Here is a 23,577-nt window from a genome sequence, read left to right on the forward strand (position 1 = left end):
GACTGTAACAAACCCCATTTCATTTACTACCCTCCTAGAAACAAAAAAACAATATATATATATATATATATATCAAACATTGTATAAAGAAAGACAGGAATGAATATTGAATTTTCACGACCGCATTGTGGGTTCGGATCCCACTGGTGTCTGGTTGGCCATTTTTGTTCTGTACTTAATATCTCTTCAACACGTACTAAGTGTACGTAACACGACCTAATAGGTTGAAAGTTGGTTTTGAAAGCCAGGAATGTTTTTAAACGGGTTTCATGATCATTGCTGGATACTGCTACAATGGCAAATTAACCCTTCGCCGTGTTGCTAATAATATAAAGGTGAACTCTACATACTCTCAGCAAGAGGAATACCCATTTACAACACAGATATCCCAGCACTGTATAGGAGAGCAAAAAGTCAGGTATGGGTATATCAAGATAAAGCATCCAGCCAAACTTCTCATTCCACTCATCTGTTCTTAGAGAGAACGGAGATTGAAACAGAAATCCATGCCATTCCTTTTACTGGCATTCTGATGAAGGCACCCGATGGGTCACCCAATGACTTCTGTGCATATGGACTCCTAAAAAGAGCCTTAGGAAATAGACGGCCATGTACTATCAATGGCCTCTGGAAAGCCTGCCAAGAGGAGTGGGATAAGATAGACATGCTAGCTCTGTCAAAAAGTCTGTTGCAATGGAAATTACATTGTTGGGCTATAGCTAGAAATGCTGGCTTTGCAATTGAACATAATCGTTAGTGGAGACATGGCTTTCCATAAGCTAATTACCCTTCAAACATCGTCTCTAGAGATCCCGAACGATCTTCTGTATTGTACTGTCTTAAGAAAAAATAATAATGGTGTGTGATTTCCGGAGAGACCTGGTGCAGGTCTTTCGATTTGACACCCTATAGGTGACCTGCGGATCTGTGAGGATGAGGCCCTATCTAAGATGAAATCTAATGCTCCCTAACCATACCACGAATTGAACCCAGGACCCCTTGAACCACAGGCCAGCATGCTAGCCATTTAGCCATGGAGTCAGACAGAAAGAAAATGAATATATTAGATACCATTATTACATGATAATACTGTATTTTTAATCAATTTCTAGTTAATAACATGTTTTTCTACTAAATCTACATTGTAACAACTCTTTAGTACATTGAAGAGCAGCACAGTACCTGTCAATATCGTCGCATCCTTTCACTAGTTTACACCAACTGGGAGTCTCCGCAAATCGCCACATTTGGAAGCCTGCTTCACATTTTCGTAGGGCAGCTGTAGCACTCAGCAAGGATCGCATTAGATGACCTGCCTCAGAGTGGGGCTGAAGGCCTTCATCCAGGCAACCAAGACGCTTGTTGAAAGCTACCAGGCCAATGCCTAACACCAAAATGATCCTGTATGAATAAGGTAAGCTACTTGTGAAATTTACGTAATGAAAATGAAGTAAAGGGTAGGCAACTAGGGAGAGGAACTAAGAATTAATAAAGAATAGAAAACTAGGAAGGATGATAAGAACACACACAGGGATAAACACAATGATAAGCTAGTGTGGCCAGAGGAAGATTTGAGCTTTTTGTTGTCCTTTGGTGTTTTTGTATTGCTCATTGTCTCTTTTTTGTTGTTGGTGGTGGTGTTGATGATTATTGTTTTAAGAGGAAGTTCAACTAAGCAACCATCCTCTACATAACACTAATAAGAGAGAAAAAAATGGGAGGGATCCAACACTTCGGAAAATGAAGGTATTGCCCAAAGGAAGACAAGGGCCATGAAGGGTGTGAAAATTAAAGACTCCCTAGGCCTCGCGACCTAATACCATTAGGGTCAAAAAAGAACAACGAGTGGATCAAGGAAGGTTGGATAGGATAGTTGGAAGTGAGGAGCCTGGTACAAGTAAGCGTGAGCAATGCCAGTACTCAACTAAGGGCTCCATGGTTAACAACCCATGCTCCCTAGTTTGGAGCCCCTGGGGCCTCTTTTAGTCTCCTCTTATGACAGGCAGGGGATACCACCCACAGGGGAACACCCTCACATCATACTGACCTTAGTTTTCATCCTTTGTTATCTTCCTAACCTTGTACATAAACTTCTATCTTTGATTTATAATATTTATTAATCATTCACCCTTCAGTAACATTTGAAAACTTTGTCCCAACTTCATGGCCTATGGCATATCAAAAATATGTATACACACACTTTAACAGATGGTATTGTAACGTCGTGCGTCAATTCGAACGTTAACATTATTTACCCGATACCTCCATTTCTAACTCGTTGTTGGGCTGCCTAATCAGATGAAATGGGGTCGCTCAGCGGATACCTCAGGGTTTTTAAAGGCCAAGTAAGACATGTAATCCTACTTCAAGATACGCTTAACGTGAGTACGAAGAGAGTAACAACTCACAGGTGACGCCTATAGAGACACATGACACAATATAACGACCATCAACAATCCTTTTTTTAAATCAGAGTTTCAACCACGTGAGAACTGGTCATGGCTAAATGGAGTACTTAATCAAGAAATTCTCTTAGCTAAGCAACTAACTTACGAACTAGGCTACAATGAAAGAACTCATGATACATAAAGTTGTAGAAAATAAACAAGATATTTATTGATTAAATATTGGACTATTAAACTGGAATGCAAGGCATTACTTGACGTTTCACATTACAAATGTAGATTGTGAGTCAGCGCTGGCTCGTAGAAAGAGAAATAATATGTAGTCATAAACTATCTAGATCAGTTCCTTTGTGAAATAAAATTTGCGTATGTACATATTTACAATCGATCACTGGACATCTAAGGTCCATACTGAAGTTAGTCATTGATATAACACCAACATAATCAAGTTGTTATAAGAGCTCATTTTCTTTAAGATTAATTAAACAAGTCTGAATTAAATACACGGTTACGCTGAAATGTCTATAAGGTCCACTAATAAACTCAAACTTGTAATTGAACCAAATCACAACTTTAAATTGCAGGACTAAACTGTATATCACAGATATTTAATTGCCAATCATATTAGAGTTGAGCGTTGGGAATATTCCAGTAAATTGTAGCTGATACTCAGTAAATGACGAGTCACTAGTAAGGAAAATCTATATAAGTAACTCGACTAAGCAAATCTAGATACATAAATTTAAATGCATAAATCCATATGAATAAGTCTGTATTAATAATTCTGTATTAATAAATTTGTATTAATAAATCTATATTAATAAATTTGTATTAATAAATCTATATTAATAAATCCGAACTCATGCTTTATTGCCACGTTCTCGTTGTGCATGGATACTATTTACGAACTAAGGCACTTGTTCCTAGTGCCTGTCAAATTAGGCTCCTACTCTGACATTTCCCTAGCTGTAGTTCGTTGAGAAAATGCAAGTTCAAACAGAGAATATGTTAATCTATTCAGCTATCTAACTAACTTCAACATAATCTTTGGCTGTCATACACATGTCTTTTAGGCTCAATGTCCCTTTCCTTCGTTATATTCCATAACATTCTACTTCAATGCAAGCTATTTTATTCATACGCAGTTACAATGCAAGCGCTATGTTGCAGTATTCAGACGCATAATATCATATTCCTCGGTGTCGTGAATGCCTTCGGTCAAATACAGCTATAAAACGTATCGTTGTATTCCTATATTCATACAACACATCTAAAGTTGACATACGATCCCATCACAAGCATAATTCTACAATAGTAAATTCTGTTCATACCTTGGCTTATGTTACTCCAGCGGTGTGGGCAATCTCACGTATACGAATCTAAAGAATGTAGTGTGGCATATCTTAAACTGCAGGCACTCAATGGCCCCTACGTAGTGCATATAAAACTTCTCATATCACTATATAACTCGTACTTTTCCTCAAGCTAGCACAATTGCAATGTTACTTCAACATCCATATAATATCTCAACATCGTAGCCTCAATATTAACTCGTCGCGTTCCCAAATACTTGACCATGTCAAACTACCACACTATGTTTCTTAAAACACCATTTTAAAGTTGCTATATCTCATAACCTATGATTGAGTTCAATGCCCTTATTGCGAATAAAAATAATGAGTGATTCTATATGTTTATTTTACACCGCACGCAACCAATCGTGACGTTGACTTGTAGCATTCCCAATACGAAATCTCTGCAATCTGCCAGTATGTCATTACAATCAGCTGTTTTCACAAATTCTTTTTCAAACCTCGCGCAACATACGTGTATTTTGACCGATATACGATGACGTATATATCCAACACATTAGAATCTTATGCTATGTTGCTAGATCACGTAACTACGGATTTAAATATCTCACACTTCATTGGTAACATTCACTTGCATTTCTTATATATCGGTTTATATTTAGCCCATCGGCACATGCCTAAGGCACACGTGTAGGCAAACCAAAAATTATGCGATTAAATATTGTAAATGACTTAGCTCGCTCATGGTTGGTCCTGGTCCAGCTGTTCTGCTCCCAAATAGATGTAGTTGGGTCTGCTGTTAGCTCATGGGTTGGACATCTGGAACATCATCTGCTTCCTCATCACGGGATAGCTGTCGGTTTCCCGACGCCTTCCTCATCATGGCTCGGTCGTATGGTTTCCCGTCGCCTTCCTCATGATGCCTCGGTCGTATGGCTTCCCGTCGCCTTCCTCATGATGCCTCGGTCGTATAGCAAGATGTACTGGTCCCCAACTTGGTCCATCATGTATATTTAGCACATCATCCTTATGGTCTTCTTATCAGCAACTAAATTAAGGATTATAGTGCGGTGAACAGCCATTGTATAATTCTTTTTGATGTCCGTAATCCTTAAATATATTATTTCCTTTGTGGCTCTCCGACGTATATCTTCGACCTCGTTGGTGTTGATTCCAGTGAATGTATCTCGGTCGGTCGCTTCTTGTAGATCTTGGGAAACTAATTTCTATTCTGATTCAATAATTTGAGATGTATCTCTTCTTGTATGAGATCCTTTTTTTTAATGCTGGTTTGGTTTCCCTTTGCAGAGTCTCGATCAACTGCGCTCCGTATCCACCCATGCTTATCTCGTGGTACTTAGCTGATTCCTTTTAATGTCTCTAATCAACTCTGCTTATTTTTTTTGATAACTTGACTTATTTTCCTCTCGTTTCTGACGCTTTTTCCTATATTATAGCTTCTGATCCTTTCTTCTCCTTAAAAATTATATCGCGGTCGGTAGTTCCGTCTTCACTCTTCGTTGAGAAAAATTAAGATGGAGATCTCTTAACAATCAAGTTTTCTACTTTTTTTTAAAAACAATACAGTAGACAGTCCACTGTCCGTTTCACCCTCAATACTCGACCGTTCCATGACGTGTATGGCCTCTTACGTCACCGCAACTGGTGTCTATTCTTTGCTTCCTATAGGTTAAATGGGCCATACCTTCTCTCGGCGCCATTTTGAAAGCTGTCGCGGAGGTGTGAACGGGCACAGTATCTGCATATTATTTTCAGAGTTGCACTAAATTATCCTTGGAGTATGCAGCATGGTGTTTTTTTCAACAAATGTTGTTACCCATACGACTCTCATGACTAACATGTGACATATGATAGTGAATCAATATGCCTGGAGCACGCTTGACTTTTGAGGAATGAAGGCTCATTTTAAAGTGGTGGTTGAAGTTTGAAAATGTTGCTGAAGTTCAACACGTGAGGAGGGATCAATTCGAAACACAACCTTCAATGCGCTTGACAATTACACGGCTTTGAATGAGTTTGAGACGCATGGTACCATTTATGAAGTGTAAAAGGGAAGATCTGGAAGAGTGGTGGTGGTGATTTTTGTTTTCAGGGGAAGTAAAACTAGGTAATCATCCTCTCTGAACAAATTACTAGGAAAAAATAATTAAAATATAAACAAAACTATTCAAACAACCTTCACTTACAATACTCCTGGTATTTTTCAAGTAACAAATTTATTTAAGAAACATGATTTTCAAGTGTCTTTTTCAACCCATAATAATAATTGCCACTTGTTTTTTAATCACAATGTTGTAAATTCTAGCAGTGATCATTTGTCTGGCTCAGTCATATATAGAGACGAGAATTATAGGCACTAAAAACAGTTAAAATTGGCAGGCATATAGGCTCTTAAATTAGCCAAAATAGGCACATAAATAGGCACTAACGTGTAAAATAGGCAACAAAATAGGCATGAAAAAATTACTTAATTTAATAACACACTCAATTACTATAAAAAGAATTTACAGCAAGCAACTTTTTAATGTTTTCCGGTCAAAATCTTGTTCATCTGTCATGCAGAATGATTTTGTACTGAGGGAAAGATCTCTCAACATCACATGAAGTGATCAGACAAAACTTCAGTGAAGTCACTTCATCTGGTTTTAGTTCAATTGCTTCATCTACCTCACTTCATAGCACCCTGGCTACTTTAACCATCACTTTCCATCCCAGATTCCGCTACAGGACCCTATCGAACTTCTTGCTGACAGCGGCTACCTTCCCAGAGGTTCTGTCTAAACTTCCCCTTGACTTCTTCCACAATCCTGAATGACATGCCACTGTTCTTCAACTTGGTGATTGCTGCCGATAGCTTGTTGAAGTTTGTTCCCTCTGTGGGTTGGTGCGGGGGCGGGTAGAATAACACCCACGGTATCCCCTGCCTGTTGTAAGAGGCGACTAAAATGAACCCCAGGGGCTCTCAACTTGGGGAGCGTCATTTGGCGACCACGCGGCTCTTAGCTGAGTCCTGGCATTGCTTCCACTTACTTGTGCCAGGTTCTGCACTTTCATCTATCCTACCCGACCTTCCTTGGTCAACTCTTGTTCTTTCCCGACCCTGACGGTATTAGAGTACAGATCAGATGTAAGGCTTTTCAGGCGTTTGCTCTATTAACCAGCGTTTTGTCTTAGGTCTGACACTAGACTCATCAGAGTGGGATATGTCAGACCCTACCCACTGATGCTGGGGTGTATGTAGGTGAACTTATCAGAAACCCTATATAAGAGGCACAGTCTGATACCTGCAATAGGGAGATAAATCTCCACAATGGAATTATTGTCCGCCTAAAAGTACTTGAGGCCCTTCGTGGTCCTTGCCTTCCTTTGGCCGATACCTTCATTTTTGAAGTGTCGGACCCCTTCCGTTTTCTCTCTCTGTTTAGTTAGATGATGGTTGCCTAGTTGTACTTACTCTTAAAACAATAATCACCACCACCATCACTGTTGAAGTCTGAAGGTGCTCCAGTTTTTGCAGGATTATATTAGCTCCCACCATTGCAGTGCATACGTCTGAAGAAAATTGTTGTTGGTCACTGTTCATAGTGGATTGGCGCAGAAAGGCTGCGTTGATATAGCTTTCTGTAATTGTGTCAGATGCATTGCAATATATCTATGCTGATCTATTTGGCTTTTTTTTTTTCAAATTTGATCTGAAAAATAATAAAATTTACTTAAATTACGATATTCCTATATCTGTCCGACTTGTTGGCTGAATGGTCAGCGTACTGGCCTTCGGTTCAGAGGGTCCCGGGTTCGATTCCCAGCCAGGTCGGGGATTTTAACCTTAATTGGTTAATTCCAATGGCTCGGGGACTGGGTGTGTGGCGTATTCAACATTAGAAATCATCCTAGGTAGGGCCCTCATCTTCATCTTCACAGACATGCAGGTCGCTAATAGGCTGTCTACTAGAAAAAGACCTGCACCAGGCCCCTCCGGAGGCCATAGACCACTATTATTATTATTATTATTATTATTATTATTATTATTACTATTATTCCTATATCTTAAATTTCTACGGTTGGGCTAATTGGCAATAATGCTAAGTATATGCATTTGTTTCATAAAGGAGACTTTTTTTTGCTATGTGCTTTACGTCGCACCGACACAGATAGGTCTTATGGCGATGATGGAATAGAAAGGCCTAGGAATGGGAAGGAAGCGGCCGTGGCCTTAATTAAAGTACAGACCCAGCATTTGCCTGTTGTGAAAATGGTAAACCATGGAAAACCATCTTCAGGGTTGCCGACAGTGGGGTTTGAACCCACTATCTCCTGGATGCAAGCTCACAACCGCGTGCCCCCAACCGCACGGCCAACTCGCCTGGTAAAAAAAACTATTAGAGATTATGTTTCCAGAAGTACGAAACTTTAAAGTAAGAACAAGGGAATTCGTAATTTCCATGGAAATATATCCTGAAAGAGTTTTCAATTATAATTTGGCAGTATCGTGTCCAGTTCAATGGGTGAAAAAATAATAAAAATGACGTAAAACGATACCTGAGTAACGTAGAGGAGATACCCTTCCCTTATGCTTGCCAGGGACCCACCAAGCTGCCCTAGCAGTATTCTTATTTATCTAGAAGAATTAAAATGGAGGCACTATAAATCTCAGATTTGTGAACATTTTGTTGCTATTCGCCGGCTTTGGTCAGCCAGGTCAGCTGTCATGAAGACTATTTTCCATTGCCTGCAATAGATCCTGCATCATATGTGCCCAGAAGGCTGCCACCCTCGTTAAAAATTAGAAAAGCGCATAATTCGAAATTGTCGTGACAGGCGCCCCTAACCTTACTTTTTGTCACAATTTAGAAAGACTCTAGAGGGGATGCTAGAGGCTTATTGGCCGCTTTGCGGCCCCAACCTGGGAGCTTAGGCCCCCCAAACACTCTTTGCATGCGTCCAGCACAACGGTTACTAACCGGATCTCACCAATCCAGACCAACGTTCTTTTCACTGGCCTGTTGTTGTAAAGATAGCGTTGGCAGCCTTGTAAAACACACTGTGACATCATCCTAGCCGTGCCAGATTGGATCTGCAACCTATGGTTCGCGAAGGCTTAGCGGAAGTGTAATAGAGTTCACTAGAGCTTACACATAGCGCTGTGAAAGTTATGATTTTTTTTTAAATTACATTTCGGTTTTAAATCTCTATTTTCGCAGGAAATGAATCATAGTTCAAAATACCAACTTTTAAATTTTCATCCACTCTGTGAATAGAGACCACCAGTGTTCTAACTATTCGTTCAGTAATTAAATGTTTGTTTATATTTTAGTGATGTAAATGATTGGAAATTCACAACTAATACAGCATTTCAACAAAACAACTTGCCACAATACATAAATTAATAGGCCTATAAATGCTACAATGAAATGCAATCGTAGTTCTCAATCACAAAAGAAAAAAAAAAAGGAGCAAAGGAACTTGCTATCTTACAATAAGCTTGGTAGAAGACTACCCTTCCATCCGTAGTGAAATTGGGATCCCCTTTAATCCACTTCTTCAGCCAGTAGGACTTCAACAATTTTTCTTTGGGCATTGCCACAGGCACACTTATTTTTCTTCGCCACAATAAATCACAACACGTTCTGAAGATAAAGCGTACGCGTACAACAGTTCGCATCGTGAGGGAGGTATAGGGGACATGGGTTGTGCAACATAGGTTGACGTTGATTGGTTCTCGCATATATCTTAGGAGGTTGGAGGGGTTGAAGGCTTCGAGGTCAAATTGTACCTTGTTTCTCTTGATGAAAATTTCCCAAGAAGTATTTCTGGTAACTTCCAAGAATTCCCATTTTTGTTTGTGGGGTAAACAGATATTGAGAAATGAGAAGATAATTCTGTCGAGCATACCAGCTACAATATAATGCACTGGAAGAAAATCAGCTTCTTTAAATTACAGTCAAAATGCACCAAATAGGCATTTTTACTCCAGACACAAACACCTGAAATAGGCATTTATAGGCATAATAAAACCAACGAAATCTCGCTGAAATGACCTTAAAACAGATATCTCAAAAGCCTACGTTTCTGACAACAGGAATAAAATAGGCAAATAGGCAAATTCCCATCTCTAGTCATATATAGGCTTGCCTGCCTCCATTGTAAGGCTTCTTACATTGGGCAGACACATCGTAGTTCTACAACCCTATACCTGGAACATGTTAATGCTAAAATCCTCGTAAGTTTTCTCCACTTCACTCCTATATCTCAATCAATCAAGATTTGACCATTTTGCAAAGGGTTAGCATAGACAACCTCATAAATGTCCTACAAAACATATTCATATCTTTGGATGTTACATAATCTATATATGACAAGAGTTTACTAAAACAGCTTTGGCAAATCCGTACATCCGTTCTATTGGACCGATTTGCTTCATTTTTGATTTATTCTCTCTGTAATTACCTGCTGGTAAATCAAGAGACATTTATAGGACTTAACTTCAGCCAACTTTGAATAAGCATAAAATCAAATCATTAAAGGAGCACTCCAATAATTGCAGGCGAAGGCTTACCCTAACCTGCAATACATTCTGTACTTAGTGTGTTGCTAAGCGACTACTGTAACACTTCATTAATATTCTGATATATGATTTTCATCCTTAGTAATGTGATTGCATGCAGTCGTGTTTAATTACTACCTGTCAAGCCAGAGAGTATACCCTTCCAGTGATCTTGAAGAATACTATTTTCTGCTAGATACTCTTTGATTCTCTGACCTTCCCCAGCTTCTAAATATACTCAACAGATGGCAGAACATTGATAATCTACTTACCTGAACCAGTATTTACTCACTGCCAAATGTATGTTGCACTATCTCAGGCAAGATCGTTATAAAATGTTAAGATCCAGATACTCCTGAATGGAAAGAAGTGTTACAAATGATATTACAATTGAATTATGTACCATTGTTGAATGTTCATAAAAATTACTGAAAAGGGCAGGCAAAACAATGACTGCGACAGGCATATCAAGACGAGTTATCTGACCTATTTATAATGAATGCTGCGGAGCAGTACGTGTCCACTAGTAATAATTTTAATACTCACTCATTCCATAGGCTTCTGAGGGACGTAAACTTCCCGTGCTGATCTCACAATCCACTTCCATCCTTTTTGATCTGGAGCCTGTTCTTCCCAGTTAAATAATTTCAATAATAATTTTATACATTTTAGAAAATAAAAGTCCGTTATATGATCAAATCCCTTCTTTCCTTGATTTGCTCGTAACTAATAAAACTGGATTCTTTGTAACTAAAAAACTCCTCCGCTACATTTCCCTCACTAGCGCATCTTCCCTTCCTCCTTCCCTCTCGCCACCCCCCTCTCTCTCTCTCTCACTCTCCTGATCAAGCTCCCTCGCACACCAAGGCACACGGTTACAACATTAGACATGCAACGGCAGCCGCTAAGACCGGTCGCGCCACCTGAGGAGTGTCATCTGTGAGAAATAAAAAGGGGGTGAATGTGTTTTCTATCTCTTCCTGTTTACACTTTAAGCCCTCATCATTTTTTCACTTTATTTTTTTGGTATTGCTTCTTCTTCTTCTTCTTCTTCTTCTTCTTCTTCTTCTTCTTCTTCTTCTTCTTCTTCTTCTTCTTCTTCTTCTTCTTCTTCTTCTTCTTCTTCTTCTTCTTCTTCCAGAATCCCAAATAGAATACAGCATTCTGCAACATTTTCCACAGCAGTTTACAAGATCTGTATTGTTAAATTCAACCTTCATTTCAACCTTGTGAAGTCCTCTCTTCTATACAATTTAGGTTAATCACTACCTCAATTATGGCTTTGAATCATCTGGAAGATTGTTATGAACAATGTTTTCAAAACGAGACCAATTATACAAAGACCTCGTAAAATTTTTAAAAGGGATATTTTTAAATATAGCAAGAACAAGTGTATGTATGTTTTTTAATGTCTTTTAATCAGTGTTTTTTATGCACTATTTTTCTGATCTTAGTTGACATAAATGGATATTTGTTATTTATAGGAATCATGAGTGTATGACAACTCTTTACTTCCTGTAGATGTCTATGCTGGAAACAAGTGGCTGATGATGTCCCAAAGAGACGAAACAAGCCCTTGCAAATATTTTGTTATTAACGTAATTTAATCGCTAACATGATTTTATTATGCACTGAAAAAGTGGAAACCTCAGGTCTTTTTGTTTTGAAGTAATATACCACTTAGTCAAGCAGCTTATCTCCTTTCTCCCAAGTCTTCTCAGCCTAAACTTTACAGCATTTTCATCATTCTACTCTTTTGTCGGAAATCACCCAGTACAAATCGAGCTGCTTTTCTTTGGATTTTTTCCAGTTCTCAATTCAAGTAATCTTGCTAAGGGTCCAATACACTGGAATCATACTCTTTTTGGGGTCTTGTATGACAATTAAGTATGGGCAGAGGAAGCAACCAAAAGGAGAGACAAAGATGGACAAGAAAGGAAATCCTGAAATAAGGAGATATGCCATATCTTCACAATTTGCTCCCTTCACGGTGGCTCTCTCTTTATTATACCCAGGTCTTCTTGATCTCATTCTTTTCAGCTTTTGACAAGCTCCTTTCTAGTTCCCTGTTTCATCATGGGAATGAGCATTCTTTGTCCTTGCTCCCTTCGAGTATTTTGGTTTGTCCTTATCTCTTTTTGTGTTGCTTCCTAAGTCCACACTGATCTATACTGTGTTTATCCTTGTGAATATACATTTCATCATTTCTAGTTTTCCTTCTTTGACATGTGTGCATTCCTCATCTGTTTCTAGTAAGTCATTATTGCTCTGTTTTGCCTTTCCTTAAAAGGAAACATAATTCTGAACAGAATTATCCTGTGGATTGATAGCAAAAGAATTCAACTGACAATCTTACTTACATTCAAGGCACCATTTGTAAATCTCCATGTAGAAATTCTTAGGAACTTCTTCCTGTCTTGAGCGGAGGTTCTGAATTCTGTTAGAGAAAAAAAAAAAAAAAAAAGGAATGAAGATTATATTTAGAAAACTTTTGTCTGTATACAACTAGTATATAAATCATATTATACACCCATCTTCACGTATAGCTTGGAAACTACCACGTTAACGAGACAAGGCAACTCAAAACTCCAAGGTGCAGAAATGAAATTCCTATGCACCATTATACAGAAGACCAGGAAGGTCAAATTCAGTGGTGGTGGTGGTGGTGATTTTTGATTTAAGAGGAAGTACAACTAGGTAATCATCCTCTCTGAACAAATTAGGGGAAAAGAAATTTAAAATAAAATAAAATAATTTATTATATAAAGGAATTTGGAAACGCAGTATAAAACAAAACAAAAAAATTATTGGATTATTGTAAAAGGGGTGGTGGTGGTGATTATTGTTTTAAGAGGAAGTACAACTGGGCAACCATCCTCTATATAACAGTAATCAGAGAGAAAAAATGGAAGGGATCTGACACTTCAAAAAATGAAGGTATCGGCCAAAGGAAGACAAGGGCCACGAAGGGCGTGGAAATGAAAGACTCCCTAGCCCTCGCAAACCTAATAGCGTCGGGGTCAGAAAAGAACAAGAGTTGACCAAGGGAGGTCGGATAGGATAGATGAAAGTGAGGAGCCTGGCACAAGTAAGTGGACGAAATGCCAGGACTCAGCTGAGGGCCCCGTGGTAGCCAACCCACGCTCCAATGTTCATAGCCCCTGAGGCCCCTTTTAGTCGTCTCTTATGACAGGTAGGGGATACCGTGGGTGTTATTCTACCGCCCCCACCCACAGGGGGAGATTAGGGAAAAAAACTACTAACGTATCAAAAGGGAACGTGCGTTCCCTGAGTAACTGAAAAAGTCCAAGAGCAGGTGGGACTAGGAGACTCCCTACTACAGAGGATTCTGAAAGAAAGACTGAAGTGGTTTGGCCATGTAAGAAGGATGAGTGCAAGAAGGACTGCAAGAAGGGAATATGAAAGAGAATTAAAAGGAAAAATACCAGTGGATAGACCCAGAGGAGAATCGACAGATCTGGTGAAGAAAGATGTCGAGGAGAGAGGAAAAGATTGGGAGAAGATTATGAGAGAACAGTGGTTCATGGACAGACAAAAATGGAGCGGGCTCGTACACCATACCCGGGCAACTGGAGATGGTCAATGATGATGACGACAGCTAGTATACTAAGATGCTGTAATTTATTTCCTTCCAGTCCATACTCTTAAGTGAGGACTCTCTTGCATTATAAACATTGTTGATTGAGATTTCAATTTATTTATTTATTTATTAGTGTGGCTACAGAAAATCTCTAGCTTTAGAGATGAATTTTGAAAACATAAAAGCAAGTAAGGAGAGATAAATCTATATAAATAATAGAAATTTAATTTACTAATCAATTTTGGTATAAACATGGTCCAACTGATAATATGGTGAAATGGGACATATCAGCAATCATGTTTAAGAATAACAAAAGAGAAAACAGAAATATATCTAGTTTCATCATAAATAATGTTACATCTATATATATAAAATAAGAGCTTTGTCTGTACATTGCTCAGAATTTGAAAATAATGGTATTTCTGTATTGGTCATGTCCACATTAATGAGGAAATGCACTTTTTACTTTTCTGTAATTCCTGTCTGTCTGTCTGTCTGTCTGTCTGTCTGTCTGTCTGTCTGTCTGTCTGTCTGTCTGTCTGTCTGTCTGTCTGTCTGTCTATCTGTCTGTATTGTACCAGGAAAATTTATGGAGCACAAGAGCATCGGAAGGATCTCAGGTAGTATACGGTCTTTCCGAAGCAGGTACAGAGAAGGAAGCTTCGCAGGGCGAATAATAGATGGTATTAAATTTTTTCTGATAAATTTATTAATGATTTAAAGAAAATCACCCTGCTCCTATTACTCATCCAAATATCAAAGATTGTCTTGAAATTAAATCTTCCATCAACATGTTCAAATTGAAATTACTGTAAGTTGCAGAATTTTTAAATGCTGGTATAATTCAACAAATATAATCTTCGTTGCATATATCTTCTTGATATATGTAAAATGTCCAGAATGAATTATTGTTCTCAATAATTTCAGTTAAATAAACCCTAAAGTCCAATTACGTTTTCACTTATGAATTCAAATTAAATGAAACTCAAGATAAAAACATTGCTCATAAACCTTAAATTTAAATTACTTCGTCAACTGGCTAAGATTTCAGAGTTCAAATTAAATCTTGCAAATTACTTCTGTGAAATCCTGAAGTCTGTCTAAGTCATTATAGATTGAATATGATTTCAAATTACACTTGCTTCAGAAAAATCTGGAAGTCCAATTAAGTTGTGATAGAATGATTTCAAATTATTCACTCAATTCAAATATCCTAAAGCCTTTTTATGTCGTTATAAATAGACCTACAGTTCTGTTAATTTACTTCCAATGGTTTCTATAAGTAGTAGAGTTGAAATTCACACGACCAAAATATTTTTATGGATTAGGCACTTCCACTTGACTAACGTAGCACTAGAGTATGGTGATTGATAGAGTGCTTTGGTAATAGGTTAGTTAATGTTTTAGTGCAATATGATGAGATTATTCACCCAAGAAAGATTGTAAAATGCACTTATATCACCTGAATTCAAGTTGAAATGCGGCTCCGCAGATCGGCGGCTGGAACTCCCATGGTGATCAGCCTGAGGTCGAACTCAGCACCAACAGCAGCAAACCACGTTTCATCCCTCGATGTTACCACGTCTTATCCCTCGATGTTACCACATTTCATCCCTCGATGTCACCACGTATCATCCCTCGATGTTACTACGTATCTCCAACATTGCAGCCTGTCCCACATTGGATTCGGTGTTTAAAGCAATATGATGTTTCGACACTTTGCCAAGATTTCCAGTGTTTGTCAGAGTGAATGGACACACGGGAAAGTTCAATTGGCACGATAATACAAGACGTAGCACTGTCAATTACGAGTGATTAGTGTTGCACTATACACTTATATGAGTTTACTTTGAAGGTTGAGTCAAATGTTCCACCTTTATAATACCAAGATTCTTTATTATCTAATTATTTAAATATCATTTTTTAAAATATGACAGGACATGTTTCGTCTAACTTGTAGACATCATCGGCCGCAAAAGTCTTTAAGAAAAAGCAACAAGGACAAGGACAAAACAACACAGTAAAATGATTTGGGTATCTGAATACGTCAATTAAATTGGTGAAGAGTGTTCAGGATTGTTCAGAGCACAACACTTGAAAATATATGTTGACATTAAAATTAAAATTGTCCACATGGGATGATTCAGTAAAACTTGGTGTTAAAATTCTTCTTTTTTAAAGGTGCTGTGTTGACATACAATGTTCTGTTATCAAAAACATATCAGATATAAGGATTTTCAGGCGTTTGCTCTATTAACCAGTGTTTCGTCTTAGGTCTGACACTAGACTCATCAGAGTGGGATGTGTCAGACCCTACCCACTGATGCTGGGTGTATGCAGGTGAATTCTATTCTTATTCAAATAGTTGTTTCATTCTCCCCGTGAGGGGAGCGGGCCACCAGTCCAACAAAGGGACTCTTTGGCCGATTACATGTACAATAAATTGTTGTGAAATGTTTTATATGAGTGTGTGCTAATAGCACATTTTATGAAAGTTTAAAAAAAAGTCTTCTTTTGTAGAACACATCAGCAGAAATGAAAGTCTGTTTTTGAAGTACGAAGCACTACAAACTAAACATAAGAACAGTAAACATTGTTTTCTTGAAGAGAAAGAATATGGAATGAAATGATAAACAAGATTGAAATTTAAATGTACAAGCAATGACATAATATTATTAACCAATTCTTGTCCAAGTGAAAAAGCCAAGTCGTCATAAGTTCTGAGAGGTCACACATACACTGAACACAATTGTAATCAGAGATGGCGGTGGTATCGCCTTTAATTCCACTAAATGTGTAAGGTGGCAATGGAAAAATAACCGGAATAAGAACCTCAGTCAGAATGGAGCTATCGGTAGTGGTCCATAACTTTATGTGTGTTTAGCTTTAGTCGTGGGCTGAGGTCGATGGTGGAAAGAGGTGTTTGATAAGAGGTGTTGGTTTTACATATATTGTGTGGGTACAGTTTGAGGGAAGTGGTGGGTAGGGTCTGATACATCCTACTCTGATGAGTCTAGTGTCAGACCTAAGACGAAACGCTGGTTAATAGAGCAAACGCCTGAAAAGCCTTATATCTGATATGTTTTTGACATTTTTGACATGCTCTATTGGTGAAAAATATCTAATTCCCTACATGGGAATTTAGAATTTTCCATTCGGAATTTCTAGGCAGGCAATAATTCCATTGTGGAGATTTATCTCCCGTATGCAGTTATCAGACTGTGCCTCTTATATAGGCTTCTGATAAGTTCGCCTGCATATACCCAGCGTCAGTGGGTAGGGTCTGACACATCCCACTCTGATGAGTCTAGTGTCAGACCGAAGACAAAACGCTGGTTAATAGAGCAAACGCCTGAAAAGTCTTATATCTGATATATTTTTGACATGCTCTATTGGTGAAAAATATCTCCATGGGAATTTAGAATTTTCCATTCGGAATTGCTAGGCGGGCAATAATTCCATTGTGGAGATTTATCTTCCATATGCAGTTATCAGACTGTGCCTCTTATATAGCAAGAGATGCACTTTCACCATTATTGTTTATTATATTGATGGATTAAATCATAAAACTTGTAAAATAGAGTATCAGTAGTTATAAAGTGAATGCTTTGGTTTTTGCGGATGATGTGGTGATTTGGGAAAAGGGAGAAAAGGAAGTAAAAAGGAGACTGGACATTTGGAATGAAAATATGAAGGAGTTTGGAAAGGTAATTAGTGAAAAGAAAACTATAGTTCTGCATTGTGGAGAAGAGAAAAAGAGAAGCCAAGTGAACATAGACGGAGAACGGTAAGAGAATATAGAACAGTTTACATATCTGGGTAGCATTATTAATGGAAGTAATGAAATCAACCCTGAAATTAATAACAGACTAAGTAAAGGTACAAAATTTTATTATCAAGTTAGAGAGCTTTTATGGGATGACAAAGTATCCAATTGAACGAAATTAACATTATATAAACAGTATTTCACACCAATTGTAACATACTGACTAGAAACGCTGGTAACTAATAAGAGAAAAGATAGTAAGATCCAAGCAGTAGAAATGAAATTTTTAAGAACATTGGTTAAAAAGACAAGAAGAAATAGAATCCAAAATTATAAAATCAGAGAAGAGCTAAATATAGAACCGTTAGTACAGAACATACAGAAAGCAAGACTGAGATGGTTCGGACATGTAAACGGAATGGGAAAGGAACGGATAGCAAGAAGGGAACTAGGTAGAGAAGTTAAGGGAAAGAGACCAGTTGGAAGATGGAGAAGAAGGTGGATAGATCAGATTTGGAAGGACATTTAAGAAGCTGGATTGGATGTGGTGGAAGTAATGGAACAGGAAAAGTGGAAGGACAGAGAGGAGTAGAGGAGGCTTGTTAACCACACCCGGGTGACTGGAGTGGGACATTGATGATGATGGTGATGACTGTTCAAGATACAGAAAGCAAGTCAGCAAGTATTTTATTTCCTTGGAATAATTAAAATAATTTTAAATCAATTTAGAGATAAAAATGGGAATTATAGAAATCATCATCATTTAACAGTTCCAGTTTCCCGGGTACTGCTGGCGAGCCTCTTCCATTCTGTCTTATTGAGATACGTTCTGTTGTTAGTGATGTCCTCCAGTGTCCTTCCCCGATCTGCAATGTCCATCTTTACGATGTCCATCCAGTGGGTTCTTGGTGTTCCCACCATCTGTTTCCCTGACATGTTGCTCCAAGTTAACATATGCTGTCCTTGTTGGATCCATCCTCATTACATGCCCAAACCACCTCAGTCTGGACATGTTGATCCAATCTAACAATGATGTAACAATCTCAGCTTCCTTCCTAACCACATCATTCCTCAACTTGTCCAGGTTTTTATTTTTTTTTTATTTGTGAATCTAAGGAACTTCATCTCGGATGCTGCAACCTTGATGAGTCTTTCTTAGTGAGGGTGAGGTTTCAATACCATAGGTTAAGACTGGTATGAAGTACTGATTGAACATCACCAGCTTTGATTTTGTTGGTACTTTGGGATCCCAGAGGAGTGTTCGTACTTGCTGGTAAAAGTGAGAGCTCTTCTGCACTCTATTTGCCACCTCCTTTGTGGCTAGTGAATCTAGAGATATTACACTGCTGAGGTATGTAAAGCTTTCCACACTTTCTAGTGGAAGGTTTCCTAGCATGATGTTCGCTGGTCGTCCCTCTCTGTTTATTGCCATCATTACTGTTTTGAGTTCACTTATCTTGATTTTGAAATCCTGGAACTTAACCTTCCATTCATTCAGTCTCAACTGTATTGTTTCTCAATTTCTCTCCAGATCATAACATCATCAGCAAAGCCCATTGCATTTAGTTCACCAGGAATATAATAGAAATATAAGCAAACATAGGTTCTAACATCAATTTAGGCATTTTTAGGCACTATAGGATCACCATTTCTAACCTTATAAAACCATGAAACATGTAAATACAACTTCATTTTAAGCCCTCTCTTCAGAAACAAAATAAGTTTTTGCCTAAAATCCAATGTCTAATGATCATTATAATTATTAACACTATTCGTATTTCGAACAAACTCACATTCTTTTTGCAACCCACGATTTCTTTCACAAATGATCAAAACATTTTTTTTTTTTTTTTTTTAAGAACTCATTTTATAACCAGCGGGCAGGTAGAGACAGACATACCGAACAACCATTTCATCAGCTATTACATCCAGATGGTCACAGTACTGGACTATACAGCGCTGTAAAGGTGTTTCCAGCTTCGTTCGTAAATCTTCCCATTTGGGGCCGGATCTGTAACAATAATAAATTTGATATAGGTAATTCCTAGTAATGCTTATGTCCTGTAAAGATAAGCCAAGTATACAAATAAACATGAAAGATAGAAAGCAAGGAAGGATAGGAAAACAAAACAAATGTCTTGATATAAGCCAAATTACTGACAATGGGTGTAAAGACAAAAAACTGCATTGAAAAGACACTTTCTTCCCAGCCCATCATCATATTTTTGTTAGTTCCAGCTATATTATTAACCAAATTCTAATTAAGATTCATTAATATAAAAATTCCTATTTTATCACTACAGATTTGTTAACAGTTAACCTTTCATTACAAGTAAATGGTGCAACAAATTTCCACATAGAAATGATTTCTTCATCCAGACCTTTTTGCTAATTGCTGTCTGGCTCCATGGCTGCCATGGTTTGATTCCCGACAGGGTTGGGAATTTTAACCATCATTGGTTAATTTCGTTGGCACGGGGGCTGGGTGTATGTGTCGTCTTCATCATTATTTCATCCTCATCACGACACGTAGATCACCTACAGGTGTCAAATCAAAAGACCTGCACCTGGAGAGCTGAACATGTCCTCAGACACTCCGGCACTAAAAGCCATACACCATTTCATTTTTTCTAATTGCTTGAGATCCACACTGTATGTGGATTAAACCCATTTTTATGGTCGGATGCCCTTCCTGACATCAACTCTATGTGAAGGGATGTATTAACTGTTGTGTATTTCTGTGATGATTGATGTGTGGTGTGGACCATTATACGTAAAGGAAAAGGAATGCATTGAGAATAATGCAAACACCCAGCCCTCGAGCCAGGGGAATTAATCAGATGTGGCTAATATCCCCAGCCCAGAAGAAAATCGAACCCTGAGCCCTCTGAACCAAAGGCCACTACACCAACCATTCTGTCAAGAAGCCCGACTTTAATATAGAAGTGATATTTGTAACAAAATAATTATTTACAATGAATCTCTATTCTTTCATTCATGCTGTACATTTCATTAAAAGATAATGAGATTTGTTTCTTATGTAGGACTACAGGCTTTCTAGTACACAAAGCATTCGAAATGTCTGTGTCTTTATAATCGAGATGGCGATAGAATAATGTCTTCTAGCAGAGAGGAGTCGGCTGTTCCACATGTAACTCATAAATATTATACAAATAATACCTTAGAAGTGCAATATTGAATCCCTTACTGCCACCAAGGCCACCATGTTCGTAAATTTATCTGATCTTGCAGCTTACAAAAATATATAAGTCTGGCTGTTATTATGCTTCTAGCTCCAACTCAAAGACCCACTACTTCTATAAATGTTCTATTATGGAACTGTAGGTTTGTAGGCATCACAGATTTCCTTATGTACTGTTTAAAAATTTATTAATGAATTAATTAATTCACTCATGTCAATCGTGTTTTACCATTTGCTTTACATCGCAGCAACACAGATAGGTCTAACGGCTATGATGGGATAGGAAAGGGCTAGGAGTGTAAGGAAGTGGCCATGGCCTTAATTAAGGTATAACCTCAGCATTTGCCTGGTGTGAAAATGGGAAACCACGATAAACCATCTTCAGAGCTGCTGACAGTGGAATAAAGAAGTGAATCACACTAACCAAATTTGCACAACAAATGATTTTTGTCCAGAACTGCACCAAACCTACAGCATTATCACTGGTAAGCAATAAGTCCTGTTCCAAGCATGAACATTTGCATAAAGGACACTGACACATTCTTTGACAGTCTGTTCTTCCCCACAAATGTAGTTGGTGTCTTCTGTCTTGATATCCCATTATTTGAGAGCAGATTTGGACCAGCCCATATAAGTTGTAGACCACATATTTTAAATATCTTGGAGCTACAGTGCAGCAAGATGGTGAAAGTGCAGCTTGATCCCAAGACTCAGGGCGGCTCTTAAATGCACTGAAGAGAAATTTCCTTAACAGCCCACCTGTGACTAAATCCACGAAACTTCTGTATACAAAGTGATAAATCTCCCTACCTTGCTCTATGGCTGTGAAACTTGGACATTGACCAGGAAACACCAGAGTAGGATTCAGGCATCAGAAATTTGATTTCTCTGCAAATTAGAGGGGAAAACAAGAAGGGATAGAATCGGGAACCAGACACTCAGAACTAGTCTTGACGTCTCACCTGTGCTCGAGAAAATGGAACAGAGTCAGTTATGATGGTTGGAACATATCCAAAGAATGGATGACACCAGAATGACTAAACAAGATTTGGATGCCAGAACGCAAGGAGCAAGATCGCGGGGGAAAACTCGAAGAACATGGAAAGAAGACGTGAAGGCAGCTACAGAAGCCAGGGGTGGAGAATGGAGGAGAGTGAAGGTGCTGGTCCAAAACAGAACTCGCTGGAGTATCCTCTGGAAAAACCTCAACACAGGCGAGGCGAGGTGAGGTGTTAAACAGTTAAGTGACCTCCACACACTCCAGTCCTTGTTGTGGCCAACTAGAAGTTGTTGACACAACTCCATCTAGTCTTGAGATTTTGACTTCCACATGGTTAGTAGCTGCTTCCACAGGAGAACTCTTGCTTTGCCTGAAGTCTCTTTCAAGACATTTGATGTACACATGACCCTTTTCCTGAATTTTAGTTTTGAATGAGGCAGCTGGTAGCCAAACAGTATGTGGGCTTCATTATTGTTAGCCTGAAGTTGTTCATGGTCAGCAAGAACTTCCTAGTGAATGGTTGGAGGAAATTCAGAAATGATGAAGTGCTGCTAAGGAAAATTCTTGCCTTCCTTGCTACCAACAAATGCTTGTCATTATACTATACAATAAAAACTGATAACAGAAAGTAAAATTACTAAATTCTGATTTTAAGCTTCAGAATGTTATACCGAAATAGAAATCAACTTCTTGAATGAACCTTAATATTCAGGAAGGGCAGTTTTTGAACTTACAGCATGAAAGGTCCTGAATTACGAAGCTTGCGATAGCTCAGCCGATACAATTCAAGGGAGTCGAGTGCCGAGCGTACAGGGTAACGTCCTTCCTGTCGATACACAGTCTCGATGTGCTCAGGACGATTCACAAACACTATGTCTCCTCCAAAAGGACCCTGGAGTCGCACTACTGGACCATACTTTTCGAACATGTGACTGAAAGGACGGGCTGCACGATTCCATGTCATGTTAGCACCTGTAAAGCAAAGAAAGTTCTTTAGTATCATATTTGGCTCTATTGATCTCTCTTCCAGTTGTCAATGACTACAGAGTGGACAAATACCATTTTATTAGTACAGTAACATTCCTCTTATGCAATACCGGGACACAAGTTTCATCAATGGACATAGTATATGAAATGGACACGAACAAAGAAGAATATTGATCTATATACTGTGAATCACAGTCCTGCATGATAGCTCACCATAAACATAAGAAGATTGAATATCAGGTCAGGAATACAAAGCTGGAATATAAAATACTTAGGATGTGTATTCTCCCAGGATTGTAGTGTAGTAAGCAAAATCAAATCAAGCTAATGCAGTGAGCTCACAGTTGCAAAAGAAGTCAGCTCTCATATGAGATTTTCTTTACATTGATCTGCCTTCAGACAAAATTTGCTGTATGGGAGTGAAAGTTGGGTGAAATTCAGAATATATTATTCTTAAGTTGGAGGTAACAGGCATTAAGGTAGCAGGAATGATTGTTGGTACAAACAGGTGGGAACAATGGCAGGAAGGTAAGAGAGTGAAACATAACACGGGCCAATTATAATATTTCAGATTTGCTGTACGATATAAATCCTGCAATGAACAATGCATGTCAAAAACATCAGCGCTCTCAAAGATGCTGGATCATAAAGTGGGAGGGAAGTAGGCCTACTTGAGTTTTTGTGTGTGCTAGAGAGGGAAGTAATTTTGCTGCTCTGAAGTAAAATTCCACTTCATTT

The 23,577-nt window shown here is 38.4% G+C and overlaps 1 protein-coding gene across 1 annotated transcript in view; it reads right to left on the reverse strand.

Moving 5' to 3' along the window:
- LOC136883116 (probable cytochrome P450 301a1, mitochondrial) overlaps positions 1 to 23,577 on the reverse strand; it is a 78,593-nt gene that overhangs the window by 36,644 nt on the left and 18,372 nt on the right. Inside the window, exons 4-7 of the mRNA XM_068229599.1 lie at positions 22,587 to 22,824; positions 19,551 to 19,661; positions 12,644 to 12,720; positions 1,183 to 1,384 (exon numbers count right to left, since the gene is read on the reverse strand). Of these exons, the coding sequence (XP_068085700.1) occupies positions 1,183 to 1,384; positions 12,644 to 12,720; positions 19,551 to 19,661; positions 22,587 to 22,824 (628 nt within the window). The remainder of the gene's footprint in view (positions 1 to 1,182; positions 1,385 to 12,643; positions 12,721 to 19,550; positions 19,662 to 22,586; positions 22,825 to 23,577) is intronic.

The sequence above is a fragment of the Anabrus simplex genome, chromosome 11 (assembly GCF_040414725.1).
Source record: "Anabrus simplex isolate iqAnaSimp1 chromosome 11, ASM4041472v1, whole genome shotgun sequence".
Classification (NCBI taxonomy): domain Eukaryota; kingdom Metazoa; phylum Arthropoda; class Insecta; order Orthoptera; family Tettigoniidae; genus Anabrus; species Anabrus simplex.